The sequence below is a fragment of the Diplotaxodon limnothrissa genome, linkage group LG20 (genome assembly GCF_057381915.1).
Source record: "Diplotaxodon limnothrissa isolate DT_005_m linkage group LG20, D_limnothrissa_male_GT1.1, whole genome shotgun sequence".
NCBI classification, from domain to species: Eukaryota; Metazoa; Chordata; class Actinopteri; order Cichliformes; family Cichlidae; genus Diplotaxodon; species Diplotaxodon limnothrissa.
This window is the reverse complement of record NC_140615.1, coordinates 32971789-32997051: the sequence shown is the minus strand read 5'-3', so window position 1 is coordinate 32997051 and position 25263 is coordinate 32971789. Positions and strand designations below refer to the sequence as shown.

Here is a 25263-nt window from a genome sequence, read left to right as displayed (position 1 = left end):
TATTCTACTGAAGTACTTCAGAACAACTTCAAGGTAATTTCATTTTACTTGAGTATATTTGCATATTGTTTAAAGTATTTAATCTCTCATTTCTGCTTTAAAATCTAAGGAATATGATCAACTTCAGCACTTTTACTCCAATGTTTGATTCACCCCACTGTTCATTAAAAGAGTCTAGGTTGAAAACATTTGCAGGTGGGTAAATAAATTGCCAACATCTAGGGCTTGACCTTTTTTTACGAGCTTTTATATGTCAGAAGCCCTAACTTATATTCAGGTGTCAACACCACATTTACCACAGAGGAGCTAAATAAAAACCAATCTGCTTTTAAAACTAACAGTTGTCATTGGTTAAAGTACCAAATCTGCATGATTGGTTGCATTTGGGTCAGAAGTAAATAGTGACTCCCATCCTCCCCCCCTCACACCACTGACAAAGATGGGACACCAGTCGGTTCAGGTATTAAACACAGAACACATTGTCAGATTAATTGTGTGATTGTGCTGTAAATATTAAATGTACCGGACTTACATTTTAATCCCTCTGTCCTCTAGTATTGCTTTGCTTTGAACGGGTTTCCATTCAATTTAGAAATGAGTGATTTGTATTTCATGTTTTAGGCTGCTGCCCTAAGAAGACAATATTGTAATTACAATAAGCTTCTTATATGCTGATACAATTATTGAGGTGAGGAGTTTATTCTGTTGCGTGGAAGTGGGACCTTATGCTCTTTCAATTTAGAAAACAACACAAGTTTGATGAGGATAAAGAAATTTGATCCCAGAGCATATGCCACGTCTTTGGGGAATTATTTTATGCCAACAGAGAACAGCTGGCGATACATTTATCACCTTGCTACTGTCTGGGATTATGTGGTCAACATAGCAGTAGTGTAAGAAGTACACAAATCCTTCACGTGCGTAAAGTACTACAAATGCAAAATGCACAGTTTCAAGTAAAAGTCCTGCACTGGAGATAGTATGAGTATGGCCCTTTTGACTTATATCTTCATGCTTTTCATTATTAGATAGCAAATGAAGTATATTACTTCTTTTATTGTGAGATTATTAATGACGAAACAAAGAAAAAATAAATTCTGCAGCACAAACAATCTCTTTAAAACGTCTCTTATCCCAGCATTCTTGAACATATCATGGATTTCCAACTTTTTGGACCTTGTGAGCTAGTTAAATGAAACATCCCGGATAGTTTCTACTACTAAACACTCACAAACAACTGAAAAGCATTAAGGGTCCTGAAGCAGACACTTATTGTGAAAGGTCACAATCTATTTTTGAGGATGTGTTATAAGATTGTTACCTTACACTACACATATGAGACTTTAAATCAACATATTGTTGATTCAGTGTACAGATTTGACTGTTTTTTTTAAAGCATCGCGATAATTCTTTCTTTCTCTCCAATCTGCACGTCATGGAAATAATCGTTGCAGTCCTCACAGGCAGTCCTGCATGTCGTGCAGATGCAGCAGGGAGTCACTGCTTAAACATATCTGCATCAGTAACGGCACTCTAAAGTTACCATAACAGTGGAAAGGGACTATTTTTGCATTAAATACTTTAACTTTTAAAACGTCTATCCGCCTAATTACAGTCCCATACACTGGCTTTTCAGCACAGTAATTGTACTAGTCATGAAGTATCTTAGAGCCCAGTATTAGTTATTTCACTCCAACAGTGGGAGCTGAATGTTTCCTTTTCACCGCTGGCACAGAAAACGCGGAGGACGAAAATGAAGACGTGTGTCTTTAAAGGGTTAACGGGGGGAGGAGGCGCAGCAGCGGTCAGCTCGCCTGGGTGGAGTGAACTTTAGATATGTAGTACAACAAATTAGCCAGGAGGAGAGCGGTGTGGCAGAGTGAAAACCCCCTAAAAGACTAGATTACTCGCTTAAGAAAAAACCCATCCTGGCCGGTAAGAGACGCTCCAAACACTGAGCTGAGATGAGTGATGTGAGCGAAGAGTCGCTGCTGGATTATTTCTACTCGGCCGGGGGCGACTCAGGCAGAGTCAAAAATGCAGATATACTGAGGACATTTAAGCCTTTTATTGGGCACAGTGACTTGCAGTTACGTGGTAAGTAACCAGAGGTTGTATCGTGGATTTAACTCCGTGGAAATATTAGGCGGAAAAAAAACCGGGCAGATGAAATGAGATGAGGTCGTGCTGCATCATTAGAGCGGGATGGCAAAATACCAACTGACCTCGTGTTAGTATGACAGTCCTCATAGTAAGACTAACATTTATCTTTTGGTTTGTTTGTGTTTTAAACACGCAACATCCCCTTTGTCTGCTTTAACAAACGGCTTTGGGGTCGTTTTCATTGTTTTCAGTTGGAAAGGAGACATCTGGTTTACATTAAAAAGCCCCTCCAATGAGTTTCAGCAGGAATTGTGTCATTTCCTCCCTCGGGCACGTTTCTAACTCAAACAGAGGACCCGAGCCACCCCATCAACAAAACATGTCACTATGCAGTGTCACAAGAAGGCCCCGTGGCGGCTCCTCAGAAATGAAAACGACCAGTGGTTATAACTAATTATTACTTGGCTTTTATGCACCATTTGAGCCCAGGATCAGTGTATTTGCCATAGAGACTTTTTCTCCTGTTCTTCTCCACCCACCCAACTACTACAGATGCTTATGCAATCATGTCCTGAGTCACTGCTGACACCACGATTCTTCTGTTATTGGGTTTCTGCAGAAAAAAAAGTGTTTGGGAGTAAAGTTGTGTAACTCTATGTACTCATAGATATGCTTAGCTAAAACAACATTCTAACATTCTGACAAATAACCTCACTTTCATAGAAGATATCGGAACTATAGAGAGAAAGGGTAACATTTTAGCTACAAATTATTTGAAAAAGTTACACCTTTAAGCATTAAAATATACCGTATGCCTTTGGCAGACAGAAGGTTTGCTTTGACTGCCTTATTTGGTCTGGTGATAGCCTATATATAAAGATGGACATAACCAGCATGAAGTCATCCACTGTGTAGTGCAATCGTGTTATGAAGCCTCAAACCCTTTATTATACTTATTTTTTCCATGTCCTTAAGTGCACTTGCTGCCAGATGAGCCACCTCCTACTGACCATTAAAAATCTGTTTCTGCATTGGCTTCCCTTTGTAGACCCTGTATCCATATCCATGTTTTGTAGACTGTGGGTTATGACTATAATCGGTCCATAATTTAATTGGTATATTTATTGACTGGATGAACTAACTATTTTTATCAGCCATGGGTTACCTTCAACCAATGACATCAATGACCCATAGAGAATGAAGACGTAGTTGGAGCAGTTTTGAAAGGGTTGACTACACTCAGCATAGCTACATAGGTAATTATCAATTGATAATTACCTACGTAAAAACAATTTTACATAGAAGCACATTCATAAGCAGTCACTTTCAAAACCTTACAGGTTTTAAGCTTCGTGTTCGTTGACACGCCCAAAATACCCATAGCTTTGAACTTATTGGCCAGCAGTTCCTTACAATGGCTTGATTAACATGCTGCCATAGACTGTGTGGTAGCACTGGGCAGAGACAGATAATTAACAGTCAACTCTAGCAGAAGGAAAAGAAAATGGAAAGATGGATTTTCATTCTTTTCTTCAGGTTTCTTATTGTTAGAATCATATGGCTGCATTATAGAAGATTTCACTCCCTGTACAGTGGAGTCCTTGGGTCCTGCACAACTCTGTTGCTTGTGAAGCTCGCACACAAGAATTTCACTCACATGTGCTGTACCAATGTACCTGCACATGTGATGTGACAATAAAAGTGATTTGATTTGATTTGGTCATGAAGAGGAAAATTAGCTATAAATAACAATACCACTTTTGTTCAAGACTGTAAACATGTTTATTTCAGCAGTAAATTGTGGCATTTTAACATATGGGTCTCTGGAGAATGGCTTGCTAAAGCGGCCTCTGGAAGATCTCTTGGCAAATATGATTGGCTTAATTATTTTTAGACTGCACACAAAAGTCACAGACAAAAGAAACAGAACTCTATGTAGGTGTGACTAACTGAAATACATACCAGCAGGTATTTAAAGCAGAAGCAACATCTCATACTGTTTTTGTGTATTGTGCAAACAGATAAAGCAAAGATTTAACAGCTCAGGGAGTTATGAACTAAACAATAACAGGCGTCTGTGTCATAGAGTGGCAGCACCCGAACTAAACGTGCACATCAAACTGGTTTGGTGACATAAACACAGTTAAAGGTGTCACTTGAAACCACTTGAAGTTAGTGGTTATATCAGACCACATGAAGCTGCAGCACGGTGTATCAACTTAATAGCACGTTAAGGTTTATGAATACATTTTCTCTTTTCTCTAACAGGAGGATTATTTGTTTTTATTTTATCTTTTCAAAAGCTGTGCAGCACATCTCTTTTGTGTAGGTGTGCCTGCTAAACTAACAGCTGCGAGTAAGAGCACGTCTCACGAAGGCAAACAATGAGCTTGTAATGCTGTATCTAGTCCCTGTTCAGCAGTGATTTTACTTTTGTGACTGCCTGGAAATGCAAACATATTTTAACCTTCTCAAATGATTATCCAGAGTGACCTTGTATTGCAGTTGCCAGCATGCACTGTCCAGATGCTGCATCAGCACTGCAGTTGTTGACAGAGGTTTAGAGAGCTGCTTTGATGCTCTGCCATCTGACATCGCTGTCCAATTAGAAAAGTGCTTCCCACACATTTAAAGTCTGTCGTGGCATGCGGTTGCAGCTTTTCCTCGTGTAATTGTGGCGATAGTGTTTTAATCATAATTAAGTCCACATGCATGACTGGATGTAGACCTCTAATGGGGGCGTTTTTGTGCGTTTTTTTTTAAATCAGACAACAAATCTGGGGCAGCTGGTAAAAGTGTAGCAGTGTTTGAGGGGAGGGGGGTACATGAAAGTGAGTTTGTGCGTGGGTTGCTTGTTTTTTTGCAGACCTCTGGCTAACAAGTAACTAGCACATACACGATATTACCCACTGTGCCATGCAAGGAATTCTTTTGTTTAGGCAGATGTAAGTGGCCACTTCCTTTGGATTTCCTGTTGTTGCGAATGCGAACTTTGCAACTGTCTCCCTACAAATGTTCTTTCCGTCCACATGAGGAAAAGGAAACGCTCCAATTGTCCCGAGCCGCATACTCACATAAACACCTTGGCGTGAATGGAATACCTACGTCTGGAAAGGTTTATGTTTGCGAAGCCGTCCTGGCTGCCTGATGATTAGTGTTAGCTTTTAATCACACTTTCTGCACAAGCCTGATATCTGCTCACTGGTGTAAACAAAGGGCAGGAAGCTTTATCTGATCAGCTCGTCACTTTGTTTGGTTCTCACAGGAAAGATTCACTGTAGGTTTTCAAGTGACTCGAGTTTTTAGCCTAAGGGATAAGTTAAATTCTGTTTACATATTTGGCTGGAGGGGAACGTATTTTCTCTTTCTTTAAACTGAAGATTGTAAAACATCTGCTCTGCCAGTAGTGTTCTCATCCAAACCTCATTTGTCTTGTTACTTCAGATAAAGTAACAGAACCCAACAGCTTTACCGGCAGACTCACAAACAACACATCTAGTATAAACACTAGAAATATATTCAGCTCCGTTATTGTGCTGTTTAATAAATATTATCTATTGTGCATCTTTGGGTATCTTAAGGTCTATGTACGCAAAACACATTCTTCTTATTGTCTTACGTCCAGCATCCACATCACTATAACAGTGTTTTGTGTCCTTTTTTCCATCCTTATTTGACTTTTTGAGTATTGGAAGCACTCATGTTTTAAAAAAAACATTAGAAACTATATTTAGTTTCCTGTTTTTGAACTCAAATATTTTTTCTTTTGCAGCCAAATACCGAGAGGAATTCAAGCTAATCATTGACCGAATCGCTGTGGTGAAGTCTGAGAATGTAAGTAAACTACTCAAATATTTTTACCTTTTCTGGGAAAAGTTATTCTCTCATTGATTTTCCAGTCATACGTCTTACACAGAGGCCATGCTGTGAAAGGCTCAGCGGAACCATCGTGACTGAACAAGGGGTTGTCCAATCTGTTCAATCTTTGTGTTTTGTAGAACCGTTTGTACCCACTGGTTTCCCCCAGGGGACACAGCTGCAGTTTGTGTTTCTAGACACTATTTCCATGAAGCGTTCTCATATGTAGACTAAAAATTCCTGCAAGAATAAACAGAGTAAACTCATCTGAGTTATAGATTTGATGTTTCTTTCTTGAAGAAACAGTTTGAAATGAACAGCACGCTTATCTGTGTGATAAATGTGAGGATACAGAGGGAGGTCTGGAGACTTAGCTCGCTGATCACTCTTTAAAAAGAAACACCTATCAGCAGCTTTAAAGTTCAGTAAATGACAAAATATCAAACCTGTGTAAATGTGCAAAAGAAGACGTTTAAAAACAAATTTTGGTGCTCTAACAGTTTCTTTTGGCAAATGCAGATACAAAATGCTAATCCCTGTAAACCAGCAATGTGTCGTTTTTACATTTATGTTTATCAGATTTAAACAGACTAGATGTAAAAGGTTATTTAATGGCTTACTGTGGAGTTTCATGCCTTTTGATGGAGCACGGTTGTAATTTTTTGTAAAGAAACTAATTTAGTCCTGGGTTTAACTTTGTACTTAAAGCTGCACTAGATCTAATCTAGATGAGCCCTCCTCCTGCAGCTCCCCCAGTCTGTTCTAAACTACACAAATATTTATAGTACAGTACTGACCGGATCTGTTCTGAAAAAACAAAAAACAACAATCCAAAAAACGGTTTGACCAAAATCTTCACAACAGTTAAACTTTATAAATCCTGAAAATTGGAAGAAGTGCTGGCATGTTACATCCTCTCAGATCACTTGAATCACAGCATGCTAAGAGACAGGCATGTGTCTCATAACTCCTGGTCCTATACATAACAGCCTCTGTGGGCCCCCTTCTTTTCTTGATCCATATTTCTCACACGTCTTCTGATATATTTTTTTAAACAAAGAATAAGCCAACAACTGTGCACAACAATGTGTAGTGGTCCTAAAGATAGCCAGTAATCAAATGTTTGTTTATTTATTTAAAATTTTTTATAATATGTCTATAAATCTATATCATTCAGTCCTCATTTCTCACTGTAGTATAAAATCACTAATTGTTAAATGAGTTTTGCTTTGAGAGGTCAAAAGGTGACCACCTAGGCCACCGTGATTGTAAATAATGTGCATATATATATATTTTTTTTCATATTTTGGATGGACAGAAACATTATGTGCATATTTTGATAATATCTTTAGAATTTAAAGTAATGAAGGAATGAATGAACTGTAAAGCACAAATTGCAGTACCTTGATAAAGTATTAATAATAATAGTAGGTTGAAATGCAAAGTTAGGTTTATGATTTCCTGTTTGTGCTCCTTTTATGTTAATTAAGTACCCAGCAAATATTTTTTAATTAATTCAGAAGCATCGTCATCGTGACATTTTAAAATCCTGTTTCATCAGCCTGGCTGGTTTCCTCAGGCCTTCTTTACCTCACAGCACAGCTGTTAAAAACAATGGGTCCAACACACGATAAAGGCTAATGCTGCCTTATGTTAGCACTGCTAAGCTTTCTGTTGCTATTGCTAATTGCTATCGATATATGAGTAACTTTTAGTTGCCACTGAACAAGCATATTTTGTGTCAACATCATTTGTTGATGGACTTGTTGCTCTTTCTGAAATTAAGTGCCATGCATTTCATGATGGTAATTTGTGCTGGTGATTTTACCACTACAATGGCCTGCTAAGAAATTATTATGGACTTTTCGTCTAATGATGCCAGCTGTAGATAGATGTGAGAGTACTATTGATTTTCCCATCAGAATCTTGGCATCATATACTTTACTAACCTACATAATATATGATCCAATCTGCAGACTTTACAGTGCTTAGATTCATGTAACCTGGACAAAGTTTTTTTAGTTGATGCTACAAAAAATTCTTTAATATTCCAACAAGATTTATTTAAATAGTAAGGCTGTAGCTAAGGATTGTTGTAAATTAATCTGCTTCAGCAGTAAACGGTGTCTGGGGTTAGTATCTTTAAGTGTTTATCTTCTAGCTGCCTAACTGTCCAAAATCCAATGATTTTCAATACTGACAGAGAACAGCAGCAAATCCTCACACTGAGGAATTAGATTAGATCAGTTAATCAAGCAGCTGAATGATCACCTCAGCTGTAATTCAAAGAAGCTAACTCAGCTTTTGAGGTTTAATAATTGGGTTCAAAGGGCATTAAAGATGTGAGGTCCAGCAAAATGATTAAAGACGTACTGATGAGTGTGATTAACGCACAAATTACTTTAATGTATCTAATGGTTCTTAGTTAGAAGCTGCAGCAAGTGCTTCTAAAATTCACCTGACTGTGTGGTAGTACTGTTTCCTGCTTTATTTAACATGGATGTTGTACCGTTTCAATGTCTTTTACAGGGTGAGAAATATCTTATCCTCAAGAAGAAATACAGGAACTTGGTGCAAGAGCGAGAGGCCAAGCATCTTAGGCCAGATGGAGACCGACAGAGACATCTGAGTCCAGCGAGAACAACAACAACCTCAGTGCAGTGGGAAGTGACAGATGCCCCGACATCTACTCATCATGAGAAGGAGGAACAAGATGTGCCAATGTCATGTGGAGAGGCTGACGCCACAGCAGAGGTGAATTTGAAATCAGCTCACTATTCTTTACTCATTGTGAAAGCCAGAAAAACTGTGGGACAGACAGGGTGTGGTTAAGCTACAACACTGGGTGCTAAAGTGTAAATCGCCAAATTTATTTCTCGCCTCAGTACTCTGTGGCTACTCTTTATGTTAGTGACACACTTTTCTAAACAAGGGCGTTGCTGTTCGAATGCTTCGGGTTTTTTCGCCCCTCTAATCTTAGCAAGTGTCAGCATTTACTGACAGAGCCGCTGTGTGAGAGAATAAAAAGCTGTTTTGTTTTGGCAAATCTAAGAATAAGCAATGTCCAAGGCCTTCTGTCTTTGCATAAAGGGCATCGTTGTTTAATACATACAACCAACTGTCAACAAACATTATACTCCGTAACCTCATAGTCATCATCCAACCATATTGTTCATGCAATAAAATTACATTTATGCTATGCTGCTTTTAGTATTTTCACACATGATTAGTCTGAGCAGGTACTGAAGTAAACATTATCTGCCCACACCAGATGGTGAAGGACGCTAAAAAGCAAGCAAAATGCTAATTCTGGCTGTTAACCAACACTCGACACAGCTGAATGTTTGGCCTGTAAACACTCAGCTCACAAATTAGGATCACACAAAGTTTATCAGACACTGTATCTGTGCTCCTGTAGGACCAGCGAAAAGGTGCAGACCCTGTGCACCACTCTCCACGGCCACCTCCTGCCATCCAGATCCATGAAGCCCCAGAGCAAAGCAACGCAGAGGATGAGCTGGACAGAGATTCTGGGTCAAAGGTGACAGTTTGTTTAACTTAGAGGCAGTGTTTATTCTGGTATTTCCTGGCACAGAATAGTACCATCGGTGCCTTTCACACACCTGCAAAATGCAAACCCACTCACTAGCAGAGAAGTGTGTGCTGGATGGTCACGTTTCCAGGAAAACTGAGATGCAGTGTAAAAAGAAAGTAAAAATAAATGCCAGAAACTCATTTTAAAAAGCTGGACATGTTTACAAGTCTGCATTTCTTTTAAAAAAACACCTTGTATGATCGCTTCAGTTGTAATATCAAAAAGTTGCCCGTTTATGGTTAATATTGAACCTGTGCTATGTAAACAACACATGCAGGAATCCAGCCTGTAAGAGAATTGCTGGCAGTGAAGAATTCAAAATAGAAAATGAAAAGATTCTTTTGTGATCATTTGAATTTTATAACAAGAATTTTAATCCAGGTAGAAACCAGAGTCTTTAATTCTGTGAAAAAGAGTTTAGACTGGCACTAATACTGCTGGAGAGGCTTATGTCTGTGCATTAGTTGTTTTAGACAGTTTTAGGTATCTGGTTAATTGGAAACCCTTTGTATCTGAAGATCTTAAAATAAATGTAACGTCCTTTTGATAAAAGCTGCAGGCCTTTCAGAAGGACATTCACTGCAGGTTCATTCTCAACATTTAGCGTCTTTCACTGTACTTTGTCAGAGGAAGGGAAAGACTTCAGGGGAAATGGGAAACACTGACTCCTTTCACCCACCAGGTGGTGCCAAATAAATTAACTAGATTTGTAACCACATGTTAAATGTGAGAGGGAGGAGGACCAGTCGGGAGAGAATCTGCATTTAAACTAAGCCCTCTTATCATGGTAAGCAGCAACATGTTGAAGATCATTAGACATGGGGATTCATCCCAGGGACTTTCCTCGATGACCTGCACGACACGTAGATGAAATGTGTTGATGTGCGAGTGTGTTAATGTAGGACTTGAAGCAGATTAGGTGTGTTTATTTAAGGTGTCTTGATGCATGCTCAATCATCCAGGTAATCCAGGTAAGGAAATCCTAGAAAGTTGATGCTGGACGCTCCGTCTAGACAAACAGAATGAGCCTTATGGTGTTTATTTATGGTGGTAGCCACTACAACCTTTGATATAAGTACACCTATTAAAGTGTTGACAGTTGTTTCATGTTACAGAGACCATCTGCCAACTATGATATTTGGTTCTTGGATTAGAAAAGAAAAAGCTATTTAGATTATCACAGTTCCCAGAAGTATTTGGGAGGAAACCATCATCACTTTGTTGTCTTATCCACTAAAAGAATTAACAACATGGTGTTGCGCCACAAAGTTGCTGGGTGTAAAGTTGATGTCCAATCTGATTTTCTTCCCACAGACATTGCCCAAATGTCTGTGCTACCTTATAATCTTCTCAGACCTGTCGAAATTTGGCCCGCTTCTCGAGAAGCGCTAAGGCAGGAGTGGCTCCACATCAAGAGGTTTTAGTGTGTCATGTGGTTCTCCATAGGGCAGATCTGCTAAACTCATGTTGGTCACAACGGATTACAACTAGAGCACAACTGAAAAAGGTGATTTATCAGTGCTGGCATGTGCGTTGGAGAGTTAAATAAAAATAAATTGATAAAGTTATTTAGAAATGGTACTTTCCATTAGTTTATTCTTCAGAGAGTGGCGAAAATGTTAGTCACACTATGAATGGTATGGTCATTGTACGACAATGATCCAGACTGACATACCTGTAAACTCATATTCACAAATTGCACTGCAGCCCTGAGCTTTTCTAGATGCCACCTGACTGAGGTATGCAAATGTTGAAGCAGTCACATTTGATATTAGCTTCTCTTTAACCCATCAGATCTCCGGTACAAAATCTGTGAGATGCCAAGTTGCTGGTAATAATGTGTCAATGCACCTCCCTCATCTAAACTTAAAGGAGTATTTTTTTAGTAGTGCAAATGTGTGTGAAGACATTCCCTGCTGTGTGGTTCATGTGAGAAAGAACAGCTGTGGAAAATGTTGATTCTCCAGAAATAGTCAAAATTGAATGTGAAACAGCTTACATCTAGCAGAACAATTGGCACAAACGTTTGGATAGAAATTAATAAAATATAATTTCTAAAAAGAAATATACATTTTTAGATTTAGACATGAATGTAGTCTTGAAATCATTCTCGATTCTTATGTTCAGCACTGTAAACCTGAACAAATTAGAACTTGTATAGTTGTAAGTCTTTTTAAGTTTATGAACTTAAAAGTTGAAGCTTATCAGAACATTATGAGAACAACAATATTTTGACTACATTTGATATGCATATTCTGACAAAAGTTTTAAAAAAGTCATAATAATTAAATTCAGAAATATTTAGTAAGTAGAACTTAATCAGTGATCAATTTGCTTTGATCAATGGGCCTTGATCAGTAGTTGTTGATCAATGGTCATGAGAATTTGCATATTAATGATGAAGGAACTGACTCACAGCCCATTGTTTCTTTCAATGGTGCTAGGTGCTAGTTTCAGTCAAGTTTTAGTTTTTGTGTAATGTGAAGAAGTCATTTTGATGAGTGACGAAATGTTTCTCACACCAAAAACGCTACGTCCAGATAAACAGAATCAACCTTTTGGGAACTAGAACTTAAAGTTTTCATTTATGTCTCCCATGTGAATAAGTTGACAAAACTTAAAAGGAAGCACAACAGAGTCACTTTTTAGGTTTACCAAAACTCTGTTTGAACTCCTTTGAAGGTTGGACCTCGGAGTACACATGCATTGGGGGGGAGTGCAATACAGGAGAACTACTTAGTCAGTTTAAAATTAATTGAACTATGAAGAAGTGATAGTTGTGGCTCTTCTCCATACAGTGCTATTTGTTCAAGTTCCTCCATACTAGTGTAAGAGATACCTGTATGGAGGTATCTTGGAGTATCCAAGAGATGCCCCAAATTTTGCCTGCCAGCATGTATGCTACAGTGAGAACACATTTAGTGGTGTGGCTAGCATATTTAGTTTGTAGAAATATTAGACATTGTTGAAAAAGGAAAAAAAAACAATAATTCTCACTTTCAAAAGGCTGAGGTTCAGCAACATCTTCCTCTCAAAAAGCTCAGCCATTTCCACATGGTCATATCGCTAAAGGTTAATTTGTCTTTTTTTTTTTTTTTTTTTTAAACAGCTCACATCACTTACCTAACAAATACTCCTGCCCTTTTTTATCAGTTCTGAAATCTTTATGAGCTTCATCCCCTTAAATTTGAAAGACTTTGTCGTAATGTCTGTATACAATAGCAGTTTGTCTCAGCTGCCGTAGCAAACTCAGTCAGCTAAATTAGTGAAGTGGCTAGGTTAGCTTATTAGCTGTTAGCTAGCTGCCACTACAAAGAATAGATTTGCTGACATTTCACTAAAATGCTTTAGAAAAGAGAGAAATCTAAAGAAAATTCAAGTACGTACTGTGATACAAACAATGCTGTTAAAGGTCAACAGTGACTAATACAGAGCCACTTACAGCCAGTGTTCCTTGCTTTTCAATGAGTCTTCCAATCAAACAACTGCAGACAAGTGGATGGACCCCTATACTTGACAGGAAATGACCTCACTAGTGAAGTCTATTTTAGAAAATAAAAATCTAAGTAAAAAGGTCTGTTGACTGTTTTTAAAGCTTGCAGATAAATGCCTCAATAAATTCATTATTTTTAAGTCAAATTGTTTTTGTTTTTTTTTACATATTATAAAATTTCTATGAAATATTTAAAGAAAGAAATAAAAGCAAAAAAAAGATAAATATTGTTAAACTTTGTGTATAATGTTAGTGCAACAACCTGTGAGCAACCGATAAAAGGACATTCTAAATCAATCTCAATCAACCCAGCTGATATACCGACTAAACATGTATGTTTGGGATCAAATTAACCCCAGGAGTAAGATGTCTGCCATATAATTTAAATAATTTAGTAAAATTAAATTATATTTAGGTATCTAATATCCAAAATAGTTGAAGTTGATTCAAAATAATAAGTTGAATTAACTCAAATAAAAGAAAGTGTTAGATGAATTAAGCTTTTTTGAGGTACTCGAACTAATGTAAAAATATGTTTACATTACTTAGTTTATTTAAGTACTTTCAACGTTTGGGTTTACAGTGAGATTATAAAAGTTGATGAGTTTTAAAAGCCTTGCAAGCCTGTTCATCCATCCATCCATTCATCTGGCTGGTGTAGTAGCTTTGCCATGATTGGTTCCTCACCCTGTTTTTAAGCGAAAGCCCGGACACTCTTCGAAGGAAGCTCATTTTTTCTGCTTGCATATTATTTGGGTCACTACCCTCAGCTTGTGGCAATAGGTGAGGGTAAGAATGCAGACTGGCTGGTAAATTAGCAGCTTTGCTTTCACACTCCAGCTAATTTTGCTAATCAGTTGGCTTTTTCCTCTTACTCCCATGATGAGGTTAACATTTGTGGAGGCACATTTGTTTTAAGTGAAATATCAACTATGTGAAGATATTTATGTAACAATAACTTCAGGAATTCTTTGAAGAATACTGATATGCTAAGATGGAGAACTAACAATTACCTGCTAAACATCCCACTGTAACCATGTAATAATGGGAAGTTTTAGCTCAAAGCATTTCTGTCTTTAAGTACATCCTCAGTGTCTGTTGACTCAGTGGCCTGTTTAACTGTGGCACTTCAATAAATATTTAGATTTTGGACAAATGGTCACTTTTAGGACCGCTTGAGAATAATTTTAAAGGCGAGGTGAAAATTCAAACAAAAACCATCATTTTGACAGTGAAAATAATGCTTATACGCCTTAAAATAGTGCTGAAATGGTCTTTGCTAAAATTGAGATTCTTTCATCCTCTTCTGTCTTTCCCTTGAATACATACCCAACAATGGTATTTTGTTTTCTCTGTCTGTTATTACTGGTCGCCAGCAAAAATAGCTAAAAACGCATGTGTGCCAGAGTGGAGTAGGCTGGATAAATATCATCCCTCCACTTTTCGTGTTCGGCAGAGTGACATGTGCAGTTTGTGCCACAGACATGAAAGGGCCGAGTGTTCTAACATGATGTCTCTGTGTGAGCTGAGAACAATTTGCAATTCTCTCACACATAAATCAACCACTATGACACTTTTATACACCGCTTTCATTATTTAAGAAGTTCTCTTCTTGACCTCTTTACACTAATATGGTGACAAAAACATATGGCCTGACTGCAGGCGAGTTGTTTTTTGGGTTAATTGTTAATTGGATTGTTATTCATTACCCCTTATGTGTGAATGCGTCACCTCTGTCTCGCTGTCTCATTACCTATCTATCTGTCTCACACCCTTTGGTCACATCTCGCTGGCTGGAAAACATCACAGCAGTGTGACCAGTGTGTGAAAAAGTGTGTGTCCTGTGATCTCAAATCATGTTGTGGGAGTGTTATGACTGAAACAGTAGTTAACTTTTATCAGAGCTCAGCTTTTTGTCACCTCTGAGTAACACTCTTCTGACTTTGTGTTTCAGTCTGAGTCGGAGCAAGACGAGGAGGGTACAGGCAGTATGGGCTCTGCTTCTGTCGCTGTAAGTGCTTCTAGCTCTTTTTTCTATTGCTTTATTATTGATGAAGAGATATAAGTGAACCATTTCAGGAGTAGAGCCGCTGAAGTTTCCTTTTTGTCTCATTAACATGTGTCAATCATGGATTTGGCCTTGTAAATACACATTCACTCTCCCTGTGGTTTCACTAAACAAACAGCAGACGTTAAAATCCAAACCGTTGAAACCAGCTTCATCATGGGCGTCTCCCACAATGTGTCAGCTGGCTGTGACTAGTAGCATGTAGGAAATGGATTAGAGGTTTGTGGCCTCAGCACTATCAAAAGAGCCCATAACAGGATGTGTGTGTTTGTGTGTGTGTGTCCTAGCTGGATCCTTTAGAGAAGGAGTGGATCTATTCTGCTGCCGGTGCTCGAGTCCCTGACCTCTCTCAGCTGCTCAGACAGGACCGCGCACTGGCAAACAAGAAGGTAGTGCTGCCCTCTGCCTCAGTGCTTAAAGGATAAATCCAGTTTAGTACAAATTGGACATTTTGCTATTATCACTGGATTTGATGGGGCAAAAAACACAAACAGCCAAACAATCAGAAAGTTTCACTTTAAACACATAACTCCTTTTCCAGACTTATTTAGAAAAGGAAAAAATGGTAAAACTATTATTGAAAACTGTTTTGGAATTGGGTAACGCTGGCGAAGGACAGATATAATATAACAAAGTGGGCACAAGGTAAATTTTAATGAGGCCTCGCTAGACTGTCAACTTGTTAAGAAGGTATTCCATGAAGAAACCCATGAAAAAAAGGTCTCTGATAAGTTAAGAATACTTCTTACAATCAAAAGTATAAACAAAGATACGAATGTTAATTAACCTGCTAAATTACGACAGGTGAAGTAATAAAATGTATCTTCTCACAATGCAACATGGAAAGAAGATCAGTTTTACATGGAAATCTTGGAATATGGTGGTAATTGCCAAACAACTAACCATTGATACAAACCAAGTGCACCACGAAGGTATGATGCATCCCATCACACCCTAAAAACGTGACAGATTATGGTAGAAATTCTGTATTATGTAATCTTTTACATATATATTTAGTGTCGACATTTGTCAAAAAGGGTACAAGAGATGTAATAAACTTAAATGATTTGTTCTTACTGAAGCAGATAACACAGATTACTCATTATTAAACTATAATTAAAATAAATATTAGGCTTAGCGGTGGGTCAGTGAACACCCGTTGATCTGAAAAAATTTATATTTCATTACAGTTTTGCTGAGGTTGCTGGCTGTTGCTAGGTAAAATCAGTTGCAAAGAGGTATGCGGTGCTGCAAAGTTGTGCTTTTGAAAAAGTGCAGCAGGGCAGAATTTCTACTCTGAAGGGACAATTCAGTTGGTAGTTGTTGGGCTTATGCAAAGAAGACAGACTTTAGTGGTACTTAAAGAGTCTCCTGACATAGCAACACAATCCACACCCTGACGACCTGATTCATGTTCCAACTAACGGTTGGTCATCACAGTGCAAGAGCTTTAGAGGAAATTTGTCTCCCCTTTGGTACTTACACAGTAACTTGTAACTTACTTTACACAGTCTATTTATTTATTTATTATGTTTACTGAAACAATTAGTCACACAGCATTAATACAGACAACAGCATCAGGGGTTTTTAAAAAGCTATTCTTGGTCTCGTCTTTTTAATCTTCACAGTCCACACCTGCTGGAAAATTACAGCAGTGAGCAAAAGGGGCTTTAAAACGCTGCTGGTTCTGTAGTTCCAGGAAGTACTTGAGTAAGGATAAAATCTGATTGCTTCCTTGCTTGTGTTTCTGTCCATGTCAGAATTCAATGGTTATTCTAGTATTAAAGACATAAATAAATGATGACTGAAAAAAAGATGAGTAAACAAAAAGAAAACATATCTAACCGTTTCAAATGGCTGGAATAATAATTAATATTTGTTTTCACTAATACTTGTGTTCTTGTTCTATTTTTGGTGGGGTGGTGATACCAGGATTTCACTTCAGTGAGTATTTGATACCCTATACGTAGCATGTTGCAGTATTATATCTACTTTGTGTTCATTGTTGTTTATCGTTCAATGACTATTTCTGACCTGTTGCTTCTCGCGTTCTCTTTTTGACACACGATGGCCCCTGGCTGTGACCGTGCCCACCTTTTCCAGGGTGTAAGTTTCACACATCATACTTCCATCTGCATCCTGTAGAAATTCGAAGTTCATTTCCAATGCCCTTTGGGAAAATTCTCAATGCATCTGCAATGACTTGTACTCAGATTTGTCTTTCGCTTTCGTAACGTTTACAAGCTCATCCTGCTGCAATTTTTTCCCCTTAATAGTATTCTGAGAACTCTGTGTTAAAACATCCAGATCACGCATTTCAAAGGTCCACTATCAAAAGGATTATGAAAGATAGCTTTTTAGCTCCTGTGCCCCCCTGACAACCCAAATCCTTTTATTTGTCTCCCTGTGCGCTTAAGAGATTTTGAGCTCCTGTTTGTTGTCCCTCCCCTGTGTCACAGTTCTCACACCGTCCTGTGGCCATGGCAGACCACCTTCTAAGAGTAGCCTTAAGCCTTTGCCATCTCTACCCGGACAAGATAGCACGGCCGCCATTGAAGTTTAGGGAGATGGGGAGGGAGGGGGGGATTAAGGAGAGTCTTAATGCCCCACAAAGAGTTCACCCACTTAAAGATAATCTGAAAGTAATAGAGGAGGCTGGGATTAATTGTAGAACAATGCTGGTTGTGTCCCTGGGAAGGTGCTAATTCCCCCTCAGGCCTCTTTGATGTTCCTCTTTAGCCTTCAGCCTTTCCCTGCTCTGCAGTGGTAGAAGCATTTCCAGAGATAATGCACAGTGATACCGACAATCAAAAAGTCACACGACTGCTGGCGTCTTTAACACTGGGAATTATTATATTTGATCTTTTGCTGGCTTGATTTTACTTAACAGAGGTTTAGCCGAGTGTACCACATAGCAAGCTGCAAATCACACGTTTGAGCAGCACTGAAGGGATTACCCTTCAGTGTTGGGAGGACTTAAGTGTTTCCTGTTCTGACAAAATGTTTGTGAGGATAAGGTGGATTTATAGATATGCTCTTCAAACAGTGACCTAAAAGTGAAGGCTTAACACAGGTCATCTCACCTGAATGCAGCACTTCTCACCCCAGAGTCTAATGGCCTTTCTCTCTTCCTGTTCTCCTCATTACGTGGGCCTCCGTTTCTGCCGTGATGGACTTCCCCTGCCACACAGTTTGTAAGTACATCATTAGCCCATCACTCCTCTCTATCTTCCTCCACATCCAGGGAAGTGTCAGGCACACAAGGCCTTTGTGTCCCCTGTCGATGTCCTCTTTAGCCACCACTTCCCTCACTGGAGAGCACGTGGTGGGGACAGAGCCATCCCTGAGTGAGCAGACAGGTGGGGGGTTACCTCAGTGTGCAGGAACAGAAACGAGAGGTGCAGGAGGGAAAGACGCAGCATCCTGTTCAGCCTCGTCCATCACTCCTGCCCACTGAGAAACCCGCTGAGCCGCCTGTCAAAGAGCCCCTTGGCCAATCTGTCTTAAGCTGTGACAGGGGACAGACAAAAGAGATGGAGATACTCCAGCCAGACAGCATCTATCACAATCTGTCTCGCAGACGAGCGACGCAGAGAGATGGAGCTACATATGGCTTCCTCTTTGCCTTCAGTGGATAAGATAGATTTTTCTGTTGCCAGCTGTTGAACCAACTTGTTTTGCTATGAGCATTAGGAGTTCTGGACAAAATTTTAAGCACTGGTAGTGTCAGTTTCTCTTGATATTTAAGTCACAGGTTGACCATCCAATCCTCTGAGAAACTTTATCTGGTCCCAACATTTCTAAACATCTACTACATTAAAAAAAGGTGTTGACAGCATTAATAAGACCGTTTTTTACTAGTCTCGTGGGTACAGAAGATTCTGTTTCCCATACAGATTGGTGGAAATGACACAAGTTACACAATACGCATATTAATGCTGACAAATTTGACTGATATAAAATTTTTGAAATATTTAGTGTGAAAATGAACATAATATGAGGATTTATTACTAATGGGGTATGACAGAAAAAAGGACAAAATGCTAATATATCCACTTAATTTGTCCAAAAGATTGAATTTTTATACATATTACACATAAAGGTATATATATTATACACATTTTTAAACAGCTGCAAGTTTTTTAAAGATCTGAGGCATTCAAAGACTGTCAAGTATTTATTTTAAAGAAAACAGAGATATTTAGCTTTGTAACGGAAGTGTACTGGTAGTTGTAATGGTAATTTATATAATGCAGTGTGCTTCTAATTTGAGAGAAAGAAAAAAATCATTGCTGATTTTTCACAGCCACACGTTTTTATCAAATAACGTCAGTATTTTTTATGTTATGTTGTAGCAGTGAATAGTAGTAGTGAGATCGTTCGACCAGTTAAACTCATAAAATCATCACGATAAAAGAGTTTTTTTCATTTTATTTGATCCCCTGTGAAGCTGTTCAGTTAACCGAAGTAAAGAGGTTACAGGGTTTTCATCTGTCCGCAGTTAACATGTAATTCTGAAATGGTTACTGTTTGATTTGCTCTGTTAAGGGTCAAACTGCTGAAGGGATGGATGTGGTTACTTAGCTGACATCTGCACCTACGCTGCTTTCACCTGTTGATAGCCCATAATTATGCAGCTTAAAGTGTAGGAAAAACAGAGGAGATCACAGTTCTAGTCAGACAGGTGGATATGATTTGCATGTGCTGCGTGTACACATGCGTATTATTTTCACACCTATGAACATATTTTTGCTTGAGGACCTCTCCGTGTATCTCTCAGACTTCTATCATGGGAGCTCTTGTTTTCCTCCTTGACGTGTGCTGACAGTAGTGCGGTGATGTCTGGGTGGGTCTCCCCTCTGCGGGTCACACTAACATCATCAATCTTCCCCCTGGTGACAGGCGGCTGGGCCCCCCAACTGTGGGCACAGGGCTGTGTTGTTTTGTAATTAGGCTTCGTTAGATGGCAGGAAACCATCCCTCCATCTTACCATCTCTCCACAGCCCTCCCCCGTGCACAGCTGGCCCTCTGAACTCAGATAGCCAATAAGAAGCCCAGCTCACTGTGGACCACTTGTAATAATGCCAAATATTATCTGATCATATTTTTAGGACTAACAAATGTTTCCCTATTCCAAACAGACAGCTCTGCACTGGGCTGCCAAACATGGCAATGAGGAAATGGCCACACTCGTGGTTAATGCCGGTGGCGATGTCAACATTAAATCAGTGAGTGCATTTTTTTTTTCCCCTTAACTTTAGACAATAAGTTTAAAAGGGCACTCTTAACGATTTCATGCTTCACATTATGTATTTAAGTTCTAAAAAATGTATCCAAATAAAAAGAATCCCTACATATTCTAACATTCACTTCCCAGTATCCATGTCTTATACTATCCACTAATGTAGAAGTCCTATTTATATTTAACATTATCCAAGTCACAGTTGGAGCACTCGTATGCACAGAAAAGCATGAAACCCTGTCATTTGATTCATTGGTCCAAAACATTTAAGTACTATATTAGTATATACATACTTCTTTGATGATAATGTAAAAGGTAGAAGACGTATTATGGCAGACTAATGCAGATCTATCAGCAAACAAGTATAAATGCAAGCAACAATATTGCCCAGAGAACTATAAATTGCACTTTAATGAATGGCTGTTTGGCTAGTTTAGCCTGAATGCTTAAAAGTTCAGGCTCTAGGCTTACCACCAGAGACAAAGAATAAATTACAGCTGTTTTTATAAGCAGTGTCTCCATCGTGGGTGAACTGAAACCACAGCAGTGCCCTTGTAAATTTTATTTCAGTTATGCTTTAGTGTAAAATCGCAGTCATTGTTTTCTTCATGGCGTTCTTCTTTCTTGCAGCACGTGAGTAACCAGGCTTTTCCCGGGCACGGATGGGTAATGTACAGTAAATGATTTGTCTTGAAAGAACAACCGCCTCGCTGCTGGCCTCTTCTGCTGTGATGTAATGCTCCTAAAAGATCTCTGTGAAGATCCAGCTGTACAAATGTATTACAGGAGCACGTGTTGCGGGGCTGCTGCGGGTCTACTCCGCTAATAAATCATGTCATGTCATTTTAATTGTTTCCCAAAACAGTGCGTCAATGTGCCAGCATGCACAACTCTACAACTATGCAATTTTCAGAGAATTACATGCAATTATGTTTTTATCATTATCTGGTGTTTCCATAACCTTTGCTAATTTGTATATTCTTTTCCATGCTGTTTTCATTGGCTGTCCTTGGGCCTGGGAAACTCTAGGGGGTAGGTACTTTCAGCAACCTTCCAGCACTTTGCCAAAGTTATTCCCCTCAACTCCACACAAAGTCAAAATGTAAACTCGAAACTCTTTTTATGTGTCGGTTGAGTGACTGTTTTTGGCGTGTTTGCATACCAAGCGGCCTCACCAAGAAATTACCTTCAGAATACACATGTACTTGCATGTTTTCATTTTGTTTTACACTTATTTTTGCTCTGCAGGGATACACACCTTTACACATCGCAGCGTTACATGGACATCGGCACATTCTTGACCTGCTCGTAGGGACATACGGTAAAAAGTGGTTTTGTTTAACCTACTGGTGCCACAAAAAATGCTTTGCAAGTTTTCGCCACTGAAAAAGAATCTTGCAAGTAATTTAAAGAGTAACAGCTGGTTACCTCATGTAGGTAGATTTGTTTACCTTTAGATTATGTGTCATTCCTTAAAGCTTTTGGTGTAAGATGTCAGTGAAGTATCTGCTTAGGCTTATCTGCTGCTTAGTCTCTGCTTTCAGTCATTTATTTTTTGTCTTACCAGGGGCTAAAGAAAACTTGCGGGACTACAGTGGTCATCTTGCCTGCCATTATCTTAACATCAAAGAAGCAGAAGGTCCAGATGAAGACTGTGAGCTACGTGAGTGAATGATTCTTCTAGTTTTGCTGCTAAAACTATTTGATGACCTTCCCTGCTGTGGTTTTGTATTTTGTTTAAATTCTTTATTTGGAATTAGCTCCTTTGAAAATAGGATTAATACACTTCAGGCTCATCCACACAAATGTGCATGGGGTGAAAAAGATATAGGGGAATATGTGCGTTATTCTCAGTCTTATGTTTTTCTTTTCAGACACTGGTGATCAAGTAAAATGGAACAATACAAACAGTGTAACGCATGAGAATTAAATCCCCCGTCCACTCGGTGCTATTTTGCCAACTGTGTCATCTAACTTCAACATTTTAATATAAAATCAACAATATCAGCTGCACAAAATAGAATCAATAATAATAAATAGATATTCAGCTTCATTACATTCCTACATATCAGACTTGCCTGAGATATGTAGTCTGCTTAGATGTTTTCTGCTTTGTGCAGAGCAACAACTGCAGTGCGTCGGCCCTCTAATACCCACATCTGTAAACAGGGAATGCCAGTCAGGTTGGGGTTGATCGTTTCACACAGCAGTGTGTGTCTGTATCAGCCCATCACAGCAGCTTTACCATTACAAACAGTGATCATAATTTCTTCAGAGACACCCTGCATAGCAAGAGTTTGCCGCTGCAGGATGCTGCAGGATGCATGTTAAAAATCAAGGTGGGGGATGAATTCTTTAAAATATCCTTTTAAAGAAACTTTCCTGTTCACAATAGGAGTGTTTCAAAAAAATATCTACATCCAGAAGAAAACACAAAAAGCAATAGGTGGTGATATAACTCTAGAAGTATAGAAGTGTCGGCCAATCAGCAGCCTAGGAGGGATAGTTATTAGACAAACAAACACGGCACATGGCAGTACAAAGGAAAATCTGAAAATACAGCCGTATATGCTGACGTCCATGTTCTTTTCTTACAGCAATACACACTGAACGCATGAAGTAAAACAAATTAGTTCACACATTTGACACTTAACTCCTCGTCCACACATAAGCAGTTTTTTAAACATTTGGTTTTGAAAAGGAATCCTTGGTTTATCACAAGTCACTGGGACTGTGTTTGATTTAAGCAGCTCTAACCACACTTTAAGTTGAAATAAATAATAAATAAGTAAAAATATTTTTTTAGGAATAGCTCAACATTTTGGAAAACATAGAAATTATGTAAGCCTGCCTATCTAAATACTTGCATATCACTTTTCTTTAATAATATTTATATATTTTTACTATATTCGAATTTATTCTACTAACTGTAGTAACACAACCGGTTTCATTTCTTTTAAATAACAATTGATGTAACTGCATATTTATGGACACTGACACTAATAGAAACTATGAATCCCCTGTCACTCCTCTGTGACATTCAGTAACCCCATCCTGAGTCATTTTCCTTTTGCCAAAAGGAAAAACAACACTTGCTCCTCATCCAGGCTTGTAGTGCAGCTACACTGAAGACAGTATTCAATACAGAGGAAGTGATCAGGTTTTATTGATTAGTAAATCTGTGATGTTTTGGACTCAAAAACGTACCTAACCGTCTAACCCCCTGCAAGCAATGTGCACTGAAGGATGAAGGATTAAATAAGGAATTTCTGGACAGCGGAACTTAAACTTGGACCCAAATTCAAATTTGAAAAGGCTGTTGGAAGACATCCATAGAAATATGCAGATTTACTTTATCCGCTTCTGTTTTTGAACAGAGGAATGTCACTCTGTCTGCACACCAACTGTGAAGTAGACAGTTACTGTAGTTTTGCATAACTATCTGGTGTAGGAGGGAACAGCAGTGTTCTGTGTTTATGATAAGCTAAGCTACACCACATTGGTGTTTATTTCCTGATCTAAACTCGACAAGACAGAGGAGAGGACTGTTTTCCCAAATGTTGAAGTTTTTTTTTATGCCATGTCCCGTCCTGAAACACCTCTCTACAGTTTGTGCCCATTAATGGCAATAAAAAAAAAGGATTTGATTGACTCAGAAATCATCAAACCTTGGTTTCACTACAAAGTTTCACCTGCATTGTTACTATGTATCAGCTACTATTAGTGTAACATCGGACACTGTATAGAACACTGTGGTTCTTTCACTCATTAATGAATTTTGTTTCTTATGCTTTCAGAGTTTCAAGTAACTCAGGCCAGGGAGCGGAACAAGAACAGGAAGTTGGCATCGTTGTTTCACTCCAAGAAGAAGTGGGGGTCAGCAGAGGAGCTGGCTCCGATAGAGGAGGAGAGGACAGCGTCACATCAGCTCGCACTTCCTGCTTTTAGACCCAGAAAATTCTCCCGCTGAGGGAAAACAAACTCCAGGGTCAACCCTGTTCTGACGCTGTTCCCACACTCACTCTGTCACTCACTTTGCCCTTTCAGGCATTCATATTTACACACATGTACCAAGTATTAATGTGTATATTTATTATATGTACACACACACACACACACACACACACACACACACAGGATTCACACCTGTGCTTACAGATCCAATCAAATGTTTGCCACCTAAACAAAATTAGAGAAACCAGGTATACTTGTTCATGCATATAATCCATATTTTTCCTCACAGCTTGTTTAAATATTTTTTTGAATTTTTAATTTTGTTGATCAATGTTCTTCAGTGTTACTTAAAGTGACACATGCCTTACAAGTTTTCCTTAAGCTGATGGTCAAGCTAGTGATTTTCTCTATTTTTCTTGTTTTATTGTTTACAAATTCAATGAAAAGACCAAAAATGATAACGTCTTAGTCTCCCTCTCTATACTTGTTCAGCCTTTCAGTGGTTTTCAGATCTCTAACTTTTAAAAAATTGCTCAAGAATGCACATTTTTAAGAGTGACCACCGAATCAAAACTTTGTATTATTGGAGAGTATTTTTAGTCGTACATCGGCTGGCTTAGTAAGAATTTAGGGATTAAAATAAACTACAGTTTTAACGATAAATAATACACCACACTGATCTGTAGTTGGTAGGTTTTTAAGCAACGGCTGAGCATTCTGGCACAGAAAAAAAAAGTCTGACTTTAAGTTGAGCGATAATACTTCTCATTTCCATATATACAAATAAAAGTTACCAGACTTGGCCCTTAAAAGGATCATTTAATGTCTTTTGTATGTTTCGGTCCTTTAAATGCACCATAACTTAAGCTGAACATTGCAGTTAAACTGATTTCCTTCAGTCCTTGACAGCAGCTAACGTTAATTATGTGGTAAAAGTATTATTTAAAAC

General features: G+C 38.6%; 1 protein-coding gene across 1 annotated transcript; it reads left to right on the top strand.

Moving 5' to 3' along the window:
- The first annotated feature begins 1851 nt into the window (after window positions 1–1851).
- Window positions 1852–24650, top strand: LOC146611288 (uncharacterized). The gene is made up of 11 exons (XM_085344347.1): window positions 1852–2097; window positions 5876–5937; window positions 8491–8715; window positions 9380–9502; window positions 15004–15060; window positions 15405–15506; window positions 18382–18396; window positions 20260–20352; window positions 21609–21681; window positions 21928–22023; window positions 24158–24650. Exons 1-11 carry the CDS (start codon window positions 1965–1967, stop codon window positions 24328–24330), a joined length of 1152 nt encoding a protein of 383 aa, XP_085200473.1. The 5' UTR covers window positions 1852–1964; the 3' UTR covers window positions 24331–24650.
- Window positions 24651–25263: the final 613 nt, after the last annotated feature.